General features: G+C 40.1%; 1 protein-coding gene across 1 annotated transcript in view; it reads right to left on the bottom strand.

Moving 5' to 3' along the window:
* Positions 1–17,711, bottom strand: part of LOC147684599 (uncharacterized) — a 37,757-nt gene extending 20,046 nt beyond the window's left edge. The window contains exons 1-3 of the mRNA XM_086939719.1: positions 17,615–17,711; positions 15,981–16,144; positions 15,546–15,761 (exon numbers count right to left, since the gene is read on the bottom strand). Coding sequence (XP_086795845.1) covers positions 15,546–15,761; positions 15,981–16,144; positions 17,615–17,711 — 477 coding nt within the window. The remainder of the gene's footprint in view (positions 1–15,545; positions 15,762–15,980; positions 16,145–17,614) is intronic.
* Between the last annotated feature and the right edge of the window lie 1,668 nt (positions 17,712–19,379).

Below are 19,379 nucleotides of genomic sequence, written 5' to 3'. Positions count from 1 at the left end.
ATAGTTGACCGGCTATCCGGACCCCCCACAACACTCCTGCCTAAAGGTCATGTCATAAAGTCTTTAGCCAAGCTAACAGGTCTCCTATAAGTAACTCGTTCCCCATCCGGGATAAATGAACACCATCCCCCAAATACATACTGTCCCCTTTAATACAACCATGCGAAATAGAATGCAGTGTATTTGAACGGAACAATCTACTCACTTTATTATTAATCTTCCTTACTGAGTGATTCAGAGCAGAAACCGAAAGAGCCCCCCGCCACACTTTCCGTGGGATCATATGGGACCATGCAATTGTGCACCCTGGAACTCTTCTCGCTAACCAACTTACCGTGGAAAGCATCGCCTCAAGAAGAAGTCGTCTACCAGTGGTCACCAAATCATTACCCCCAAGATGTACTATGACTACAGACGGCGGTGACCTCATCCGCCCTAACAAACCCTCAAAAAATGATTGAAACTGGTCAATACAGAGCCCGCCCTTTCCGTAGAAGGACACCCTGTACCCGTATTCCCCAGTGAATCATGTCACCTGCATTGAATACGTCCGCGGCACGCCTCACGTATGAGTGGCCCACGACCCACACCTCCTTTTTCACAGCCGGTGACGTCTGACCGCTGGCCCCCCGGTGTCGGGTCGACTGCCCAGTCTGCCCCGCCTCGTAGGCTTGCGCAACTGAAATCAAACAAAGACGAGAAGCGTGAGTACGTCATTACAGCTTCACAACATGTGCAACCGCACATACCTCTTATAACAGTTTGAGGACCAACGCCCCACACGTTTTACTTGATCAACATTCAGACCCCTGGCTGTAGCCTCTGTAGCAGCGCCTATCCGAAAGGAATGGGTCCCAAATTCGCCGGGGTTCAAGCCCGCGGCCGAAATCGACATCGCAAGCACCCGCTGAAACTGAAACCTCGTCAGTGGGGTGGCGTCAGCGTGTCTCAACAAGGTCCCCCCCCATGATGCCACCCTTTGCGTCAAATATTCCTCTACGCATACAACCGGGCACATGGAAGACCCGGGAATCCTTTGTATGACTGTGCAGTCCCCAATTGCACCCTGATCGGTCTTGGACCTGACAAACGAGACAGTCATTGTCTCCCCCCTGACCTGAACGTGCTCTCGGCACAGTCCCCCCATGGTATCCTGCTTGTTCTTTGCCACTAGCTCGCTTACCCGCATAGCCCCATGAAATGCTAGCACAAAAGCGGCTCGGAATAATACCGTTTCATACTGGGATGAACAAGTTGCAGGAAGTACAGATAACAGAGCCAACCTATCCAAACCTATCGGGCGCCTTTCATCTACTCTGCGACCCTCAAGGCGTTGCCACCCACGTAGCGCTTTTTGCACAATAAAAGACGCAGTCGGGTCCTGGATCCCATGAGCCCTCGCCATAAAGGAAATGGCGGCCCTATGCCTCTGGGCCGTAGCCACTGATTTGCCTGCCTGATGTAAAGACAGCAGAAAATCCACCACTAATTCTTCCTGGCCCCAAAGCTCCCTTCTAGCATCCCCCACAAAGGCCATGTAGGATCGGAACGCCCCTTGGTATGCCTTCCTTGTCCTGGGTGCTAAACTCTCTCCCACGAGGTTCTGTAATTCGGGGCACCGAGAGACCAGAGAGCTTCGGGAAAGGGTGCCGCCACCGGGTCCGCTGTGGGCAGAAAACCCCAGAAGGCCTGCATACGAAAACGAGAGAGCGCATCAGCCGCCTTATTCATTACTCCTGGCACATGTCTCGCTTTGAATAGTACGTTCAACTGCATACATAATAACACAATCTCCTTGAGTAATCTCAGAACCCATTTGCATCGTGCTGCCTGGCTGTTAATACACTCAACCACAGTCATGTTGTCAGACCAAAACACCACAGAGTGATCCTTAAACCCCTCAGGCCAAGTTTTTTGGGCCACAAGAATAGGAAACAGTTCCAAAAAGGCAATGTTACTTGTCAGTCCACACTCATGCCACCATAACGGCCATTTTTGGGCCGACCATCGTGTGCCAAATATGGCACCAAAACCAGTGCTCCCTGCCGAATCCGTCCACAGCCCCAGCTCCTCGGAGGACATCACCGGTTTGTTCCATACAATTCGACCATTGAAATCCGCCAGGAACGCCAACCAAATGCGCATGTCCTGACGAACCTCAGCCGACAACCTCGTGCGATGATGACCCTCCTTCAGGCCGACCATGGCTTGAGAGATCGAGCGGGAAAAGGGGCGGGCCATCGGCATGACTCTCAGAGCGAAATTCAGCTGTCCCACCAATTGTTGTAACTGATGTAGCCTGACCTTAGACTCCCTAATACAAGCTTCCAGGGCTGCCCTGAATCTTACTACCTTCTCCTTAGGCAACCTAAAACAACCTTCCACAGAGTCGAGCTCGATCCCCAGGAATTCGAGGCAAGTCGAGGGTCCCACGGTCTTACCTGGTGCCAATGGCACACCGAAATGCTTCATTAAGATACAAAAGTCACTCAAAGCCTGTCCACATTCCGGAACCCCGGCCGCACCCAGAAACAAAAAATCATCAAGATAATGCATGACATGTTGAAAACCCGTCTTCTTCGTGAAGACCCATTGCAGAAAACAACTGAACTTTTCAAAGTAGGCACAAGAGATAGAGCAACCCATTGGCATACATCTATCCATGTAATAGTGACCCTGAAACATGAAGCCAAGTAGACGCTGATCGTCTGGGTGTACCGGGAGCAACCGGAACGCTGACTCGATATCTGACTTCGCCATCAGCGCCCCGGGCCCTAGGCGATTCAACATGGCGACGGCCTCATCGAAAGATGCGTACCGCACCGAACATACATCCTGGTCTATTGCATCGTTCACAGACCGACCACGTGGGGCTGATAAGTTATGTATCAGTCGGAACTCACCCGGGTCTTTTTTAGGAACCACCCCCAGAGGAGAACAAACAAAGTTAGCACATGGTGGCTCATCAAATGGACCGGCCACTCGCCCTCGAGTAACCTCCTTCCCAATCTTTTCCCGTACCACGGTCGTATGTTTCAAGACCGATATTTGATTTTTACATTGTCTTACACCCTGAAAATCCCCCACTGGGATGCGGAAACCATATGAAAACCCGTTCCGCAGTACCCCAGCGGAAGCATGATCCGGGTATTCGCTGAGCCAAGGAATCATTGCCATGGTATCAACCGGAGTAGGTAAAGGCGCCCCTCGGACTATTTCAGACCTGTTTGGTGCCTCCTTTACCCCCGTTATCACCCGTTCTGGCTCTGCACATGGACTCCGGATGGGATGGCTGTCCACACCCTCCACATTCGTGACGAAATTTGCATGACCCCTGGGGCCTCGTACATTTTCCCCTGTTGAAGTTCCAACAAACCCCCCTTTTACCTGTGTTGCCGTTCGGCCTCGAATGGTACTCGTAACCTGAACCTGATCGAAAGGCGCCCCGGCATTTTGGCGGGAGGAATCACCCCCGCTGCTCCCCACCAGTGGTACCTTTAACATACCGGTACTCTCCATTTTTGACCATGAAACAGCATCATAACAATCCCAAGTCAAATCCTTATTGTGTTCTTTTGCTTTCCTAAACAGATTATCGTAACAAAACCACTGATTTCCCCCATATGCTACGGAATATTCCATAATCCGTGTCTGGTATATCGGCAATTCGGACAGCAACTCGTGTCTACGTTCGCCCACAATGGATGTAAAAATTCCCCACGCCTTGCCCCAATTGCCAATGTTTTCATCAACTTTAAAGGCGGCCATCTTTGCGCGCCACACACCCGGATGCATGTGCTCCTTTTGGCTCCGAACATGCTCCATCTCATAATGATCAGTAAGCAATGAAAATATGTTCACATACTCGTTTGCCCATATCTTTTCCTTAATAGCCAGAGGAACATGTTGACCCACCCTTTCCCTTCGAGAAGGTGTAGACTCATCCCTCGCCATCGGCAACGGCCGCTTACCTGAACCGGAAGCTGTATCTGTAGCTGAACCTGTTCCTGGTGGTTTTTCTACAATCGCAACCGGCGTGATAACTGGCGAAGATGTTTTCGCCGCCTCTTTCGTTTCGCGCAACTGCTTCATCAGTACCCGTGCATCGTCAGCCGTGGTGCCCTCGCCATCTTTCCCCAACCACGCTGCTAATTGAGCTGCCAGCTCGGGCGGCATATCGTCCCCGGACACGGGGGTGACCACTACGGGAATCGGATTCCCCTCTACCGGCACTGGAGTTGGCTCTTCGAGCGGGGTACAGGGAACCGGGACGTCCCCCCCAGCTGCTCCCCTCCTGGGCCTCTTGCCTTTTCCTCCCGGAGCTGCTCCCGCCAAGGGACGTTTCGGTCCCCCTTCCCCCTCTCTCTCCGCCACCCGCTTCTTTAGCTCGGTCATCTCCTTCATGAGTACCCGCAGCATCTGCTCGGTAGTCATTCGCTTTCCGCCTTTCTTAGGCATTCTCCGACAGAGTATCTGCAAGACAAAAAGAAAGATTACCACGCTCAAAATTGGCTCTTCGTTCCGTCTCGAGCTCACGTGCAGCAAGGAGGTGCAGCTTCAGAGCACAGGAACAAGAGGATGCTTTCTTGGCTTGCTGCTCCTTTTATCCGTCTTCAGGGCGGGAGTAAACCCGCCCCTGCCTGCCCCGAGGGGCGTGGCCGGCCGCGTGAGTGTCTAGGCCAGCCCACTCCAGGGCGGGAAAAGGCGCGCCCCGGCTACGCCGCTTCGGGCATACCAGCCGAGACTCTCCTCCCGCCCAAGATGGCTTCCCGGGGGGATCGTGGTACTCTGCCATACGTTCGGGGGGACCGAATGGTCGCCCCTTTCCATGTACCTTGCTATTGTTAAAGTGGATGTAAAGGGGTTCAATAGTTTCTCCTTGTGTCCTATGTATAGTACGTGCAGACGATTGTCGCAATGGGAATTGTTTGCGTATAATTGTTATATATTTCTGTGTAAATTGAAAATGTTGTGTTATAGCATGAATTGGTTTCCAATGAGGCAAAATGTTACTGTGATATGTGTTTATTTTCTTGCCTTGTTAATTTGCCAACCGTTTCTTAATCCAAAATCCAAATTACACTTGGGCTGTTATTGATAGCTTCTACAAATTCCACTATACCTGTTGCACCATTTGTTAATCCATCATTGACATTTATGTCGATAGTTAAATCATATCTTAATTTTAATGCAATATGTAATATGAATGGCAGGCCCATTGTTTTAGTTGTGTCTGTGGGTAACTGTTGTAGTATTTTTTTTTTACTACTTCACTTAGGTCTGATGCAACTGTATCCATTGCTGTAGCTGTGTAAACTGGGTATTGTGTTATATGTTCCAATAAAACTGCACTATTAATGTTATTCACTTCATTGTTAGTTCCCATAATATAAGGAATAGTTTTGCTAATGTTTTCAGGCGGTTCTATTTCTTGTGTTTGTATCTGTTCTAGCAGCCCGTCCCGACATTGTCCGGGGATGAAAAGTAAAGTGTGTAATGTTGTGACAGATGAAGTATGTCATTATTGTAAGATTTCGCGGTAAACTACATTTTTAGTTTCATTTGAATGAGGATGTAGAATAAATTGATTTTGCACATTCCCGGTGCGAGAGAGTGCAACATATAACTGGCCATGAGTGAAGCACTCTTCTCGTAAGTCGATGCCTATAACTTTATATGTTTGACCTTGCGATTTGTTAATGGTAGAAGCAAAGGCAATGTTAATCGGGAATTGCAAACGTTTAAATTGAAATGGTAGATCTATAGGTATCATGGGTATGCGTGGAATGTGAGCTAACTGGCCAGCAGCAGGGCCAAATAGAATAGTTGCTTTAATGACATAAGGTAAAAGACTTTTAACTTGTAGTCGGGTTCCATTGCATAGATTTGGCGGATGTAGGTTTCGCAATAAGATGATTGGAATGCCAACTTTTATTTGGAGTACATGAGGTGGAAGTCCCGAAGGGTTAAGTGAGTTTAGGAATTCTTGAGGATAATGTACTATGTCTAAAGTATCTAATACTGTGTCAATGGATTTATATACTTTTGTTTCCCCTGGGATTTGAAGTAGTATGTTCATTGATGTGGTTGACACTTGTGTTTCTGGGTCTATAGCTCTTTCACAAATCCATTGGTAGTCTTTGTTGATAATATTGTGAACGTTAGGGTATACATGTTGTATGAGTACCTGTAAGTTTGAGACAGCCGTCCCAAAATTTTCAATATTAATTGTATCATTTGTGTTGTGTAAATCTCCATTACCAACTTGTAGTAGAAGATCAGCAAAGAGATTATCTCCACCTCCTAAATGTGTTCTCATGTTAGTGCGTAAGGTAAGAGTTTCTATGGAGTCCCATAGGTGTGATGCTTTTAAGCATGCTTTTAGTATATCAGCACGTGTTCCTCTTGGGACAACAGGAAGAGTCTGTCGGAAGTCACCTGCAAAGACAAAAGTGACCCCACCCATGATTGTAGGACAATTTCTAATATCTTGTAGAGTTCTGTGTACGGCATCTATATGTGCGTGGTGTGTCATAGTACATTCGTCCCACATAATAAGAGACACTTTTTGAAGCAGGGTGCCTAAGGGTCCGTTTTTGCGTACTGAGCAAGTGGATTCATTTTCAATGGAAACAGTTAAAGGTAGTTTAAACGTGGAGTGTGCTGTTTTACCTCCAGTTAGCAAAGTGGCAGCTATTCCAGAAGATGCAACTGCCAGAGCCAATAGTCCTAAAGAGCGTACTTTTGCAAGTATTAGATTAAGTAAGTTTTCCCAGTCCCTCCTGGTGCGTCTAAGAAGAATATTTTTCCATCTTTTGTTTCCACACTTTCAACAATGGTGTTGTATGCTATTGTTTGATCGGGCACTAAGTTTGGCAAATGTTGTACAACGTATTGCAGTAGGTTCTCTGTAGAGTTTTCAAAATCAGTATGGTTGTATGGTGTATGTATAGTTCTATTTGTTTGCGGCAGTTTGAAATCTTGTAAAGTTTTTTCACTTAGTACATACACCGAGTCTTCAATTAGTATGAGACCTGGTTAAATATGTCATTACTCATTGGTATTGATTCATCATTTGTTTCTTGACGCCTATTGTGTAGTATATCTTCACACAAATCTTCTTTGTATTGGTCCCATAAAGTGAGAGGATCAGATGGGTTACAAAACAGCAGAATAGTAACAAACAATTCACGTAGCTTAGATGGGGAATGTGAAAGTGCAGCATCACCTAATGTATGTTACCAATGTTGGTCATCTTCAATGAGTCCAAAATCTTTACACGCTGCTTGATAGGTAGGCATTAGTTGTCCGTTAACCGTTAAGAGTGTCAAAGCCTGTAGGTCCGCAAACATGTTGTAAAAGAATGCGTAAGTGGAAACACTCCGATTGGTTTGGGTGAATAGTGTACATTCTACCAAGAGCTGAGTCTTTTTTTACACCAGGGTGTCCTAATACTTGCTGTCCACGTTTTCGCCGTTTAAAACTTGATTTTGACCATGTATAGTATTGTGGTACTTCTTGGTATAGCAATGTTTTTGCAAAATTATCGGTGGCACACAATTGGAAGAAGGCAGTAAGCGTTGTGTGTGTTGGGTTCTGTGCTACATGTAGAATGTTCTTGTCATTGAAATAGACTCCTTGACCATTTTCAAGATGCACAGCTAGATGTGTGACAGTGGGATGGCGTTCATGAATGTGAAACTCTAGAATGCGCCACACTGCTTCGGAAGTGCTAATATACCGTCCATTTAGATATGTGTCTATTTCATTGTGTTTGTTTTCAATAGCAGCAGTTGCTTGATCCGAGCCTTTGTTAATATATTTGCTAATATATTTGATAGCTTTAACAGATTGGCAGTATTCAATATTAATGTGAGCATTGAAAGTGCGACAGAGTAGTGGTGAATATGGAACAACCCACTGATTATTGACAGTGACTTCCTGTCCTCTAACCGTCATTGTGACAGTATGTCCCCCATGTTCGGTGTTCCTCCTACGATAAATGGGGTAGCCGTTAACCCCAGTTTGTCTCATTAATGAGAGGGCGTGGGTATTTTTTGGTGCAAATCCCGTTTTTCATACACGTTGAAAGAATGTTGTGTTTACCACAAGGACCATGTATCATGTTTTTCTTGACAATAAGAAATAGTTGTGGATCGTTAATAGGATCAGGCAGCTCTGCGCAGATACTGAGATCAACGTCATCGGCATTAATTTTTGGTTCAAGCCATAATAGTATGTGTACATGAGGTAGCCCTCTCTTTTGCCATTCAATAGTAAATACGTAAGTTTTAGCAGATCCAAAGATACCCTGTTGTGTTATTAGTTTCATTAGTGTTTTAACTTTTAAATTGAAGACCCTTGCAACTATGTCATGTCTACCGCATGGTTTTTGTTTTGGGAAGAGTTGATCTTTAATTTCTTGCCAGTCTGGATTGCATGTGAAAGTAATGAATAAGTCTGGTCTGCCGTAGTGCCTGACGTATGTCATAGCATCTTGTGTTTTTTCGTGCATGTACCTTGGTGATCCAGTGAAGGTAGCTGGTAAAATAACGTGCTGTCCAATGTCTTGAGCTTGTACGTTGTGATCTTGATTGACAGCATCTTTTAAATTGATGTAGTTGTCTGCACGTAGTTGTTTTTGATTGTGCCTGATAAAGTAGAGTCTTTCTGTGATCATTTTGGCCATCATATCTACAATGTATTGATTGAAGAGATTTCGGAACCAATGCAAGGTATTGAAAGCTGTATTTCTAACCATAAGAGTATAGGCATAGTACTGCATGCATGTAACAGTTTTGTTTGTTGCAGAGTTTCTTTGTGGTATATTGAGACAATAACCATCTTCACCTTTAGGGAATAGGATGGGGTATTGTAAAGGATCATAGGATCTATGTAATTCAGATCCTTTGCGTAGTACTCCCTCTCGGGTATGTAATACAATGTCGCGTGGTCCCTTGTCCTCGTTGACTAAAAGAACTGCAACTTCATCGGTAGTTGGTGCATTATATCTTCCTGCATGTGTATTTGTTGGCCGTTTATCAGCGTGTATAATAATGCGCAAATCTTCCTCTTGTGAATTTATTTCATAGTTGTACTTTAGTGAACAAATGTATGTGTTATGATGGTGCAATGTGTCTTGTAGTAGTTGTATAAGGTCTGTGTTCAAGTTTGGCACCATGTGTGAGCGTGCGTCTATTTGTTGTTGTTCAGATAGGAAATATATTTGTAGGAACTGTGGCGCTTTCCCTTCCATTGGAAGCATACTTCCAATCAAGTGGTATAACTGTCCCTGTATTTTAAATGTTGGCATGAAATTTCCTTCCCTAACTTCATTTGCACCAAAGGATGTCATTTGGGATAGAGTATTGTAACGGCGTGTGTTTGTTAAGAAATGATTTGAAAGTGTGTGAGTGCCATCTAGTAGTTGTCTGAGTGGCGGTGGATCTTGAATGTTGTTAAGAAGTACTTTTCCTGATGAGCAGCAAAGGCCTTTAGGTTCTGCCTTCCATTTAAGTGCGTTGCAGTGAGTACATACATTGTCCATGTCTCCAATTTTGACATGTTGACTGTTGTAGTAGTCATGAAGTGGGTTGTAGTTGAATGCAGATCTGGGAGTGTGTGTGTGTGTGTGTTGTACTGTTTGTTCTTCTTGTTGTGATTGCATATTTGGAGTTAGTAAATTTTGCTGTATTTGTATGTGAGTGGTGTCTTTGTTGGTTTTGTTAGTGTTGTCAGCGTGTGTGATATTAGAGGTTGTTGGCTGTGGAGTACTGTTATGATGCCGTTGTGAATAAGTTATATTGTTTGTTTGTGGAAGATGTGAGGATGATGGTGCATCGATGTTATGTAATGTTTCCTCATTATTTGTGTGTGTTAGTCTTATGCGCTTGTTTGTGTTTGCGCGTTTTTTATATGTAGTCCGTGAAAGATGTGTTTTCCTCTTCACCATATTGAAATGTATGTGTTTTAAATATTTACAAAAGAGAGTAATGTATTTACGTTGATGTTCACTGTTGCTTTCCCTAATTGTTTTTGCGTAGTAATGTGTGTGCCACCATTGCCTACGTAACGTTTATTTTTGTGCCTGAGTGTGTAGCATATTTTGCAGTATTATACCTCTAATTGTACTTTGTTTTGTAACCTGCACACTTGTCACTGTTTCCTCCTGGCAATTTTTGCTATCTCATGTATTTTGTTTGGTCACAATTGTCACTTTTCCCTCATGTATTTTAACGTTTGTTTTTGTAATCTGTTCCCGTGTAATGTGCTCCTTATGTTTTAATCCTGTTAGTTGCACACACCACTTTTCCCTTGTAACAGACAGTATGCTACCGGTCACATTTTGTTTGCTGTTGATACTTGCACAAGTGCCACCATTGGCTACTTAACGTTTATTCTTGTGCCTGAGTGTGTAGCATATATTGCAGTATTATACCTCTAATTGTCTTTGTTTTGTGTAGTAACCTGCACACTTGTTAGTGTTTCCTCCTGTCAGTTTTTGCTACCTCATGTATTTTGTTTGGTCACAATTGTAATGTTTCCCTTATGTATGTTAAAGTCAGCTTTTGTAATTTATTCACGTGTAATGTTCTCCTTATGTTTGATTTCTGTGATGCGCTCTGACGCCCTTGGGTAAGGTTTGCGCTCTATAAAGACGCCTTTGTGTAAGTTCAGCGCTATGTAGGAACGGGTCCGCGCTATATAAAGACGCCTTCGTGTAATTTCTGCGCTATGTAAAAATGCATAAATCAATCATTGATAGCGTTCCTCTCTGAAGAAATGGTGCCTTGTTTTGTGGCTTTTGAAGTGTTTCCTCGTTTTAATAATGTGTCTGTATTTTTATTTTTAATTTTGTGGCCAATCCCTTTCACTATTAAAATGATTAATTTGAGGCTTTTTAAGTGTTTTTCCTTGTTGTAGGCTTGGTATGCCTTCCAGAAATTGTCCGTTTCGTTTTGTTAATTGTCTCTGCAAGCCTTTGCACTGTTGAATAGAATTTGTTATGGCTCTGTAAGGCTGTTTCCTTGGTCTTCGTTTTCATAAACTGTGTATTATTTGTGATTTGTGTGCAAGCCCTTTGTGTTGTGTAAAGTTTCCTAATCCTTTTTTGTTATTTCTGTGTGCAAGTGTTGGCCCTGCTCGTGTGAATATGCCTAGTTGTCTTTTTTGTGGCTCTTGAAGTGTGTTTCCTTGTTTTAATAAGTTGTCTGTATTTTTTTTTTAATTTTCTGGCCAATCCCTTTCACTGTTAAATTGATTAATTTGAGGCTTTTGAAGTGTTTTTCCTTGTTGTATGCTTGATATGCCTTCCAGAAATTGTCCTTTTCGTTTTGTTAATTGTCTCAGCAAGCCCTTGCACTGTTGAATTGAATTAGTTCTGGGTCTGTAAGGCTGTTTACTTGGTCTTAGTTTTCATAAACTGTCTGTTTTTTAAGTGATTTGTGTGCAAGCCCTTTGTTTTGTCTAAACTTTCCTAATCCTGGTTTGTTAATTCTGTGTGCAAGTGTTGGCCCTGCTTGTGTGAATATGCCTATTTTTTTTTTAATTGCGAAGTATTGTTTTCAGCGTGGTGGTTCATCAGGTTATCTTTCACCCGATCGCGTTTCACTTTCCAAATGGTTTCCTGTCTACTATGTGCAAGTCCTGGCCCTGCTAGTCAGGTTATCTTTCACCCGATCGCGTTTCACTTTCCAAATGGTTTTCCTGTCTACTATGTGCAAGTCCTGGCCCTGCTAATGTGATTTCCCCAGTTGTTTATTTATATTAATTTAGTTAGTATTATTTTCTTCTTAGAAGATAGTCTGTAGCTTTTGCCCCAGTTCACCTTTGTCCGTGAATATAATGCGCCTTCGTTTGTTCCTGTTTAGCCCCCTATGACGTCGTTGTCCAATGGTTGAAGACTTCTGATGTGTTTTTTCCGAAGTCGTGTGTTTATATCTTTATTAGCGTTGCTATTGGTGTTCTGTCCATTTAACCCTGCCCCCTGTGTGACGTCTATTGTGTTTCAATGGGAGACTTCTGTGTGACGTCTTTTGCGTGTGAATGGAAGACAATCATCATAGATGCAAATGTAAGTCACGGCTGCTGTTGAATGTTGTCTGGGTAACTCCTTTGTGTATTTTTCTTCTTGTTATAGCGCGCACGTCGTGAGTTTTCGTGCACCATTTCCGCGGTATGTTTTTTTTTTAAATGTGCGCCCTAAATGCTATTTCTGTTTTTTTTCTATTTCTTTTGAAATGTGCATCCTAAATTACGTTTCTGCTCTATGTCTGCATATTAAGCGCATTTCCGCTATATCTGGGCATATGTATCTGTGTTGTTCTTTACCTTAGACGCTGTCTGGGCATATGAATCTGTGTTGTTCTTTACCTTGGACACTGTTTGGTATTCGCGTTTGACACATTTGTTCTTTGAGACGCCCATGACCACGTTATTACACTCGACCACGTCCCCAAGGGACCACTTTTCCACTTTTAGCGTTTTTGCTTTTTTAAACGTATATTGTTTTTCATCTATAGCCTATGTCCTTCTGCTACATCTCCCCTTTCAAATGGTGTATTGTGTGTAGTGATTGGTGCATTACTTTTCTAGTTTACCTGCCTCAAAGGTTTGTGTTCTCTCTTTATAATAGTAGTATAGATTATATCTTCATTAGTTTGTTTCCCTTCTCTTAATCGGTTTAGTAGGTCAGCAAATGCCAAGTCATTTTGTTGTCTCATTATTTTAGTTAACTCAAATAACTTAAAATGTGTCTGCCATAAATTGGTACTTACTGGCCTGTATGAATGTTTTGGATTTTCAAATATGTATGTGTCAAAAACTGGCTTTAATTGGTAAAAATCTCCAATTGCTAAAATTGATATTCCGCCAAAAGGGAGATTAGACATTTGTATTTCTTGTAATCTATTATGTATGAAATTGAATACATTAGCCCCTACCATTGATATTTCATCAATTATGAGCAATTTAAGATGCATTAGCTCACTCTCTAGGGTACTTCTATTCTCATGAGTTAGCTGTTTGAGAGTTAGTGTTTGCGAAACTGGTATTTAAAGGTACTATGTAGTGTAAGAGTAGTAAAGTGTGAGTAGTAAAGTGAGAGTATCAAATATATATTAGTAAAGAGCAATTAGTAGATTAGTAGTAAGTAAAGCAGTAGAGTTCTAAGAGAAAGGATTGTGACAATACTTATGCACTGCTTTTGAGTGCAGGTAATGTAAAACCTGGATGTGTTTTAATTTAAACAGGAAGATCTATTGCATTTGCAATGCAATGAGTTGCAGATGCACAGTGAATGAGAAGACTAGGTATTTAAAAAAGCATGAGAGCATTTGTTTTTGAGCCTATATATATATATATATATATATATATATATATATATATATATATATATATCTATATATATATATATATATATATAAATATATCCTTGCACAGTAATATATCTTTATGCAGTTTGTAAGTAATAATGAAAATACAAGATAAAAAGTTTAACATGTTTTATTTATTTTATTTATTTTGAGAATTTGTAGAGCGCACTGATACCTTGCAGGCTTCCTGGCGCTGGAGAGTACTCTGTTAACGGATAACCGGGGGAACAGTCAGACGGGCAATTATTGTTATTATTGGGGGAAAAGCCAGGTCTTAATACGTCTCCTGAATGGAAGAAGCTGTGGCGTCTGACGTATGTCCGTGGGCAAGCTGTTCCACAGCTTGGCCGCTGCAACCATGAAGGATCTTCCCCCTGTTCTGGTTTTGTTAAATCTTGGTACGTTTACCAGACAAGCCGAGGATGAGCGTAGGTCTCTGGCAGGAGTGTACCACCTAAACAGGGCTTGCAAAGGTTTAGGTCCAAGTCAGTGCAGAGCCTTAAAGACAATGCAGAGGGATTTGAAGGCCACTCGTTGTTTTAGGGGTAGCCAGTGTAGCTCAGCCAGAGCAGCTGCTGCTTATTAAAGTAAATATATTTATTATACATTTTATTTTCAGTTTTTATAAAAGCAAAGTATTGTGAACTATTTTATTCAAGGATTTGTATGATGTATCCATTTTGGAAAATTACAATAACTGTTTTTGGCAGGTATTGTATTAGAGCTTCAAAGTCTTCAATGTCAGCTGGGAAGTTTAACCCCTTCGATGCTGATGACGAGCTCAGCTCGTCATCAGCCACGGGTGGCGTGTGCGAATGACGAGCTGAGCTCGTCATGTAACGCGGTTATTCGAAATCAGCCGCACAGCGCAAAAATAACCGCAGCAGCGATGCGGTTAAGTAGTCCATTTGAACTGCATTATTTATTTCAACTGATTGAAAGTTTTCTGCGCTTTTAATTTGTACAGTAATAGTACTTTGTTCTTGATTTATACTTTCCAGTCCATATATGGTTAGATTAATTTCTTCTTGTGGCGGTTGTATTTTCTGTGAAGAAAAAAGAAAAGTGTTAGTTGTTTAAGTCTTTCCCTCCATTTTTTTCCCCATGTATTTTCTTTGTGTTGACCTAACGAGAAAAATGATTGTTTTATGCAGGGACAAATCAAGTTAATAACTGGTGAGGGTAATTGAAGATAGCATAGATGTGAGTAAACATAGTAGAGAGGTATTATTGTAGAGTGTATAGTAGAGGAGAAGAGATTGTGCTGATAATGGTAGTTAGTAGTAGGTAAAAGAGTTATTAATAGAGAGTGAGTAGTAGGTAGTAGTAGTGAGTTGTAGAGTAGTATAGTAAGTAGCGAGTATAGTGAATAGTGGAGTGTGAGTAGAGAGTAGTTGAGTTATTAGTAGAGAGAGACTAGTAGAGTTAATAGGGATTTTTCGAGTGGTGTAGAGTAGTTGAGGGACTAGTACAGTAATTTTTAGAGAGTGTATAAAGTTAGGAGTACTTTTGAGTGTATACTAAAGATTGAGTAGTAAATAGTTAATAGTGGAGTCATTAGTGGAGTGAGTAGTAGAGAGTATTAGTGAGTGTAGTAGTAGTAAAATGAGTAGCATATATTTTTAGTTGTAAATAGTGAGTAGCATATAGTGGAGATTTATTAATAGAGGGTGAGTAGAGAGTAGTAGCAAGTTGTTAATAGAGTTGGTAGAGAGTGTAGAATTTTGTGTATGGATTATTAGATATTTTTAGTGTACGTAGTAGAGTAGTAGAGGGAGTAGTATAGAGAGTATTAGAGAAGGAATACAAAAGTGTGTGTAGTAAAGTGTGAGTATTAAAGTGTGAGTAGTAAAGTAAGAGTAGGTAATTGATAGTTGTAAAATGTGAGTATTAAAGAGTGAGTATTAATTTTAGTGTAGTAAAGTGTTCTTTTTAAGGAATGAGTAGTAAAGAGCGAGTAGTAAAGAGTGAGTAGTAAAGTGAGTAGGAGAGAGTATTAGTGAGTCTTGTAGTGAGTAGTAGAATGTGTAGTATAGTTATAGTTGTAGATAGTATTAGATAGGAGAGTTATTAGTAGTATGTGATTAGAGTATTATAAAGTGGTTAAAAAAGTTAGTAGTATATATTGTTTTGTAGAGTAAGGTATAATATTGTATAGCATTTTGTACTTACTTGAAATTGTGTATTCTGCGTGGTATTTAATGTTTTATTGTTGTTGAATTTGTGCACTGTTAGGTGAGTCATTTTTATGTAGGAACCGATTTCTACTGGGAAGTCTGTGGCATCTCTCCAAAGGGTTATTTTGACTGAGTCTGTTGTATCGTTAACAGTTATTGATTTTAGTTTTGTTTCTTGCCCAGCGATAAAGATAATTTTGGTTTCTTCTTCCTGTAAGACAAACATAAATATTTGTATCAAATTTTTGTACAATGTTAGTGTTGGTGTGTAAGAGTGTGGGTGTGTAAGAGTGTGGGTGTGTAAGAGTGTGGGGTTGTGAAAGGGTGTGGGGTTGTGAAAGGGTGTGGGGTTGTGAAAGGGTGTGGGGTTGTGAAAGGGTGTGGGGTTGTGAAAGGGTGTGTGAAAAATGTGTACTTTTAATGAGCGTACCTCAGATATTGTCCCCGATATGCTCATTAATGAGCGTAATTTAGCTTCTTTGACAGTTTTTATGGGTGAAATTGGTGGAGCAGACGGTTGTAGTATATATTCTGCCTCTTGCATAATTTCCTGAGGAATAGTTAAGGGGGTAGCATTCTTGATATCTTTGTTTGCTTTGTGATGATTAGTACATTGTTTTTTGTTAGGAAATTTCGAATTATAATTGCATTTCCTTCTTTGGTTTGTTGGTAAAAGTCCTCATTGTAGCATGTTGCTTTAATTGAAGCACTTTCATCAGCTAGAGCAAGATGGTATAATACTTTGTTTTCTTGTTTTGCATTCTTATAGTTAGTTTTGGTCGAACATTTCACAATGTTAGCTCTGATGGCTTTTTGGTACGGTTTGCTTTCTTGTTTTGTGTGTTTGAGTTCTAGTATGGAAATCATCTGAAACGAGAGTAAATGTTAGTACACATTCTGGACATAATGTTTTCCCCTTTGTAATTATCTGGAATAAAAGAACATGTTAAAGGATACTCTTTGCATTTTAAACTGCTACCCATAATGCTTTGTGATCACTATAATACGATTCTAATGTACCATAGTGCATTACATCTACATTACTATAGATATGATCTAGTGTTGAATTGTAGTCTGTTGTGTATTGTTGTATTTTTTGGTGACATTGAAATTGTTCTAGCATATATTCTAATAGTAGTTTTGTGTTTTGTGACATTCGTGTTAAATCTATGGTGAAGTCTCCCATGATTACATATTTATAATTTGGATAAAAGTTTATTATGGTAGTTAAATATTGTAATGTCTGTAGACGTACATGTGGTGGTTTGTATAGTATAACAAATAAGTAGTCACAATTCTTAATATGGTGAGTAAAATATAAAATGTCAATTTCGTGTTGTGTTTCATATATTGGCAATAAGAAAATGTTTTTCCTGTAATAAATGGCATTTCCATGTTTTGTTTGCTGATTATTAAATTTATCAAATATTACTAGATGATATTGTTCTAGTAAGAAACTATTGCTATCTGCTTTTCTAGTTGTGTTTATTTCAGTGAGGCATATAATATCACTATTCATGATATTTTTGTCTGATTTAATAGCAGTGTAATTTCTTTGCAAGGACAGTATGTTATGGACAATTATATTACACTGTTGGCTATAGCTATCTAATTGTGGTACTGATATTTTCAATTGCATGTCTGTCCGTAAGCGTGTCATTTCTTCATGTACTTTTGGATGTACAGCTATTTTGTCTTGCTGAAATTTTTTAATATATATGTTGGCTAAAGATTTAGCTCTGCTTAAAGCTACATAATGCAAATGATGTACCTTGCTATTGTTAAAGTGGATGTAAACTGGTTCAATAGTTTCTCCTTGTGTCCTATGTATAGTACGTGCAGACGATTGTCGCAATGGGAATTGTTTGCGTATAATTGTTATATATTTCTGTGTAAATTGAAAATGTCGTGTCATAGCATGAATTGGTGTCCAATGAGGCAAAATGTTACTGTGATATATGTGTCTATTTTCTTGCCTTGTTAATTTGCCAACCGTTTCTTTATCAAAATGAATCCAAATTACACTTGGGCTGTTATTGATAGCTTCTACAAATTCCACTATACCTGTTGCACCATTTGTTAATCCATCATTGACATTTATATTGCTAGTTAAATCATATCTTAATTTTAATGCAATATGTAATATGAATGGCAGGCCCATTGTTTTAGTTGTGTCTGTGGGTAACTGTTGTAGTATTTTTTTTTACTACTTCACTTAGGTCGGATGCAACTGTATCTATTGCTGTAGCTGTGTAAACTGGGTATTGTTATATGTTCCAATAAAACCGCACTAATAATGTTATTCACTTTATTGTTAGTTCCCATAATATAAGGGATAGTTTTGCTAATGTTTTCAGGCGGTTCTATTTCTCATGTTTGTATCTGTATTATATCTTCATTAGTTTGTTTCCCTTCTCTTAATAGGTTTAGTAGGTCAGCAAATGCCAAGTCATTTTGTTGTCTCATTATTTTAGTTAACTCAAATAACTTAAAATGTGTCTGCCATAAATTGGTACTTACTGGCCTGTATGAATGTTTTGGATTTTCAAATATGTATGTGACAAAAACTGGCTTTAATTGGTAAAAATCTCCAATTGCTAAAATTGATATTCCGCCAAAAGGGAGATTAGACATTTTTATTTCTTGTAATCTATTATGTATGAAATTGAATACATTAGCCCCTACCATGGATATTTCATCAATTATTAGCAATTTAAGATGCATTAGCTCACTCTGTAGTGTACTTCTATTCTCATGAGTTAGCTGTTTGAGAGTTAGTGTTTGCGAAAGTGGTATTTTAAAGGTACTATGTAGTGTAAGAGTAGTAAAGTGTGAGTAGTAAAGTGAGAGTATCAAATATATATTAGTAAAGAGCAATTAGTAGAGTAGTAGTAAGTAAAGCAGTAGAGTTCTAAGAGAAAGGAATGTGACAATACTTATGCACTGCTTTTGAGTGCAGGTAATGTAAAACCTGGATGTGTTTTACTTTAAACAGAAAGATCTATTGCATTTGCAATGCAATGAGTTGCAGATGCACAGTGAATGAGAAGACTAGGTATTTAAAAAAGCATGAGCATTTGTTTTTGAGCCTATATATGTATATGTATATATATATATATATGTCCTTGCACAGTAATATATCTTTTTGTAGTTTGTAAATATTAATGAAAATACAAGATAAAAAGTGTAACATATTTTATTAAAGTAAATATATTTATTATATATTTTATTTTCAGTTTTTATAAAAGCAAAGTATTGTGCACTATTTTATTATTCAAGGATTTGTATGATGTATCCATTTTGGAAAATTACATTAACTGTTTTTGGCAGGTATTGTATTAGAGCTTCTTCAAAGTCGTCCATGTCGGCTGGGAAGTTTAAGTAGTCCATTTGAACTGTATTATTTATTTCAACTGATTGAAAGTTTTCTGCGTTTTCAATTTGTACAGTAATAGTACTTTGTTCTTGATTTGCACTTTCCAGTCCATATATGGTTAGATTAATTTCTTCTTGTGGCGGTTGTATTTTCTGTGAAGAAAAAAGAAAAGTGTTAGTTGGTTAAGTCTTTCCCTCCATTTTTTTCCCCATGTATTTTCTTTGTGTTGACCTAAAGAGAAAAATGATTGTTATATGCAGGGACAAATCAAGTTAATAACTGGTGAAGGCAATTGAAGATAGCATAGATGTGAGTAAACATAGTAGAGAGGTATTATTGTAGAGTGTATAGTAGAGGAGTAGAAAGTGTGCTGATAATGGTAGAGTAAGTAGTAGGTAAAAGAGTTATTAATAGAGAGTGGGTAGTAGTAGTGAGTTGTAGAGCAGTATAGTA

This window comes from Lissotriton vulgaris, chromosome 10, assembly GCF_964263255.1.
Source record: "Lissotriton vulgaris chromosome 10, aLisVul1.2, whole genome shotgun sequence".
NCBI classification, from domain to species: domain Eukaryota; kingdom Metazoa; phylum Chordata; class Amphibia; order Caudata; family Salamandridae; genus Lissotriton; species Lissotriton vulgaris.
Note: the sequence above shows the minus strand (reverse complement) of the source record. Positions and strands in the feature narration are given on the sequence as shown.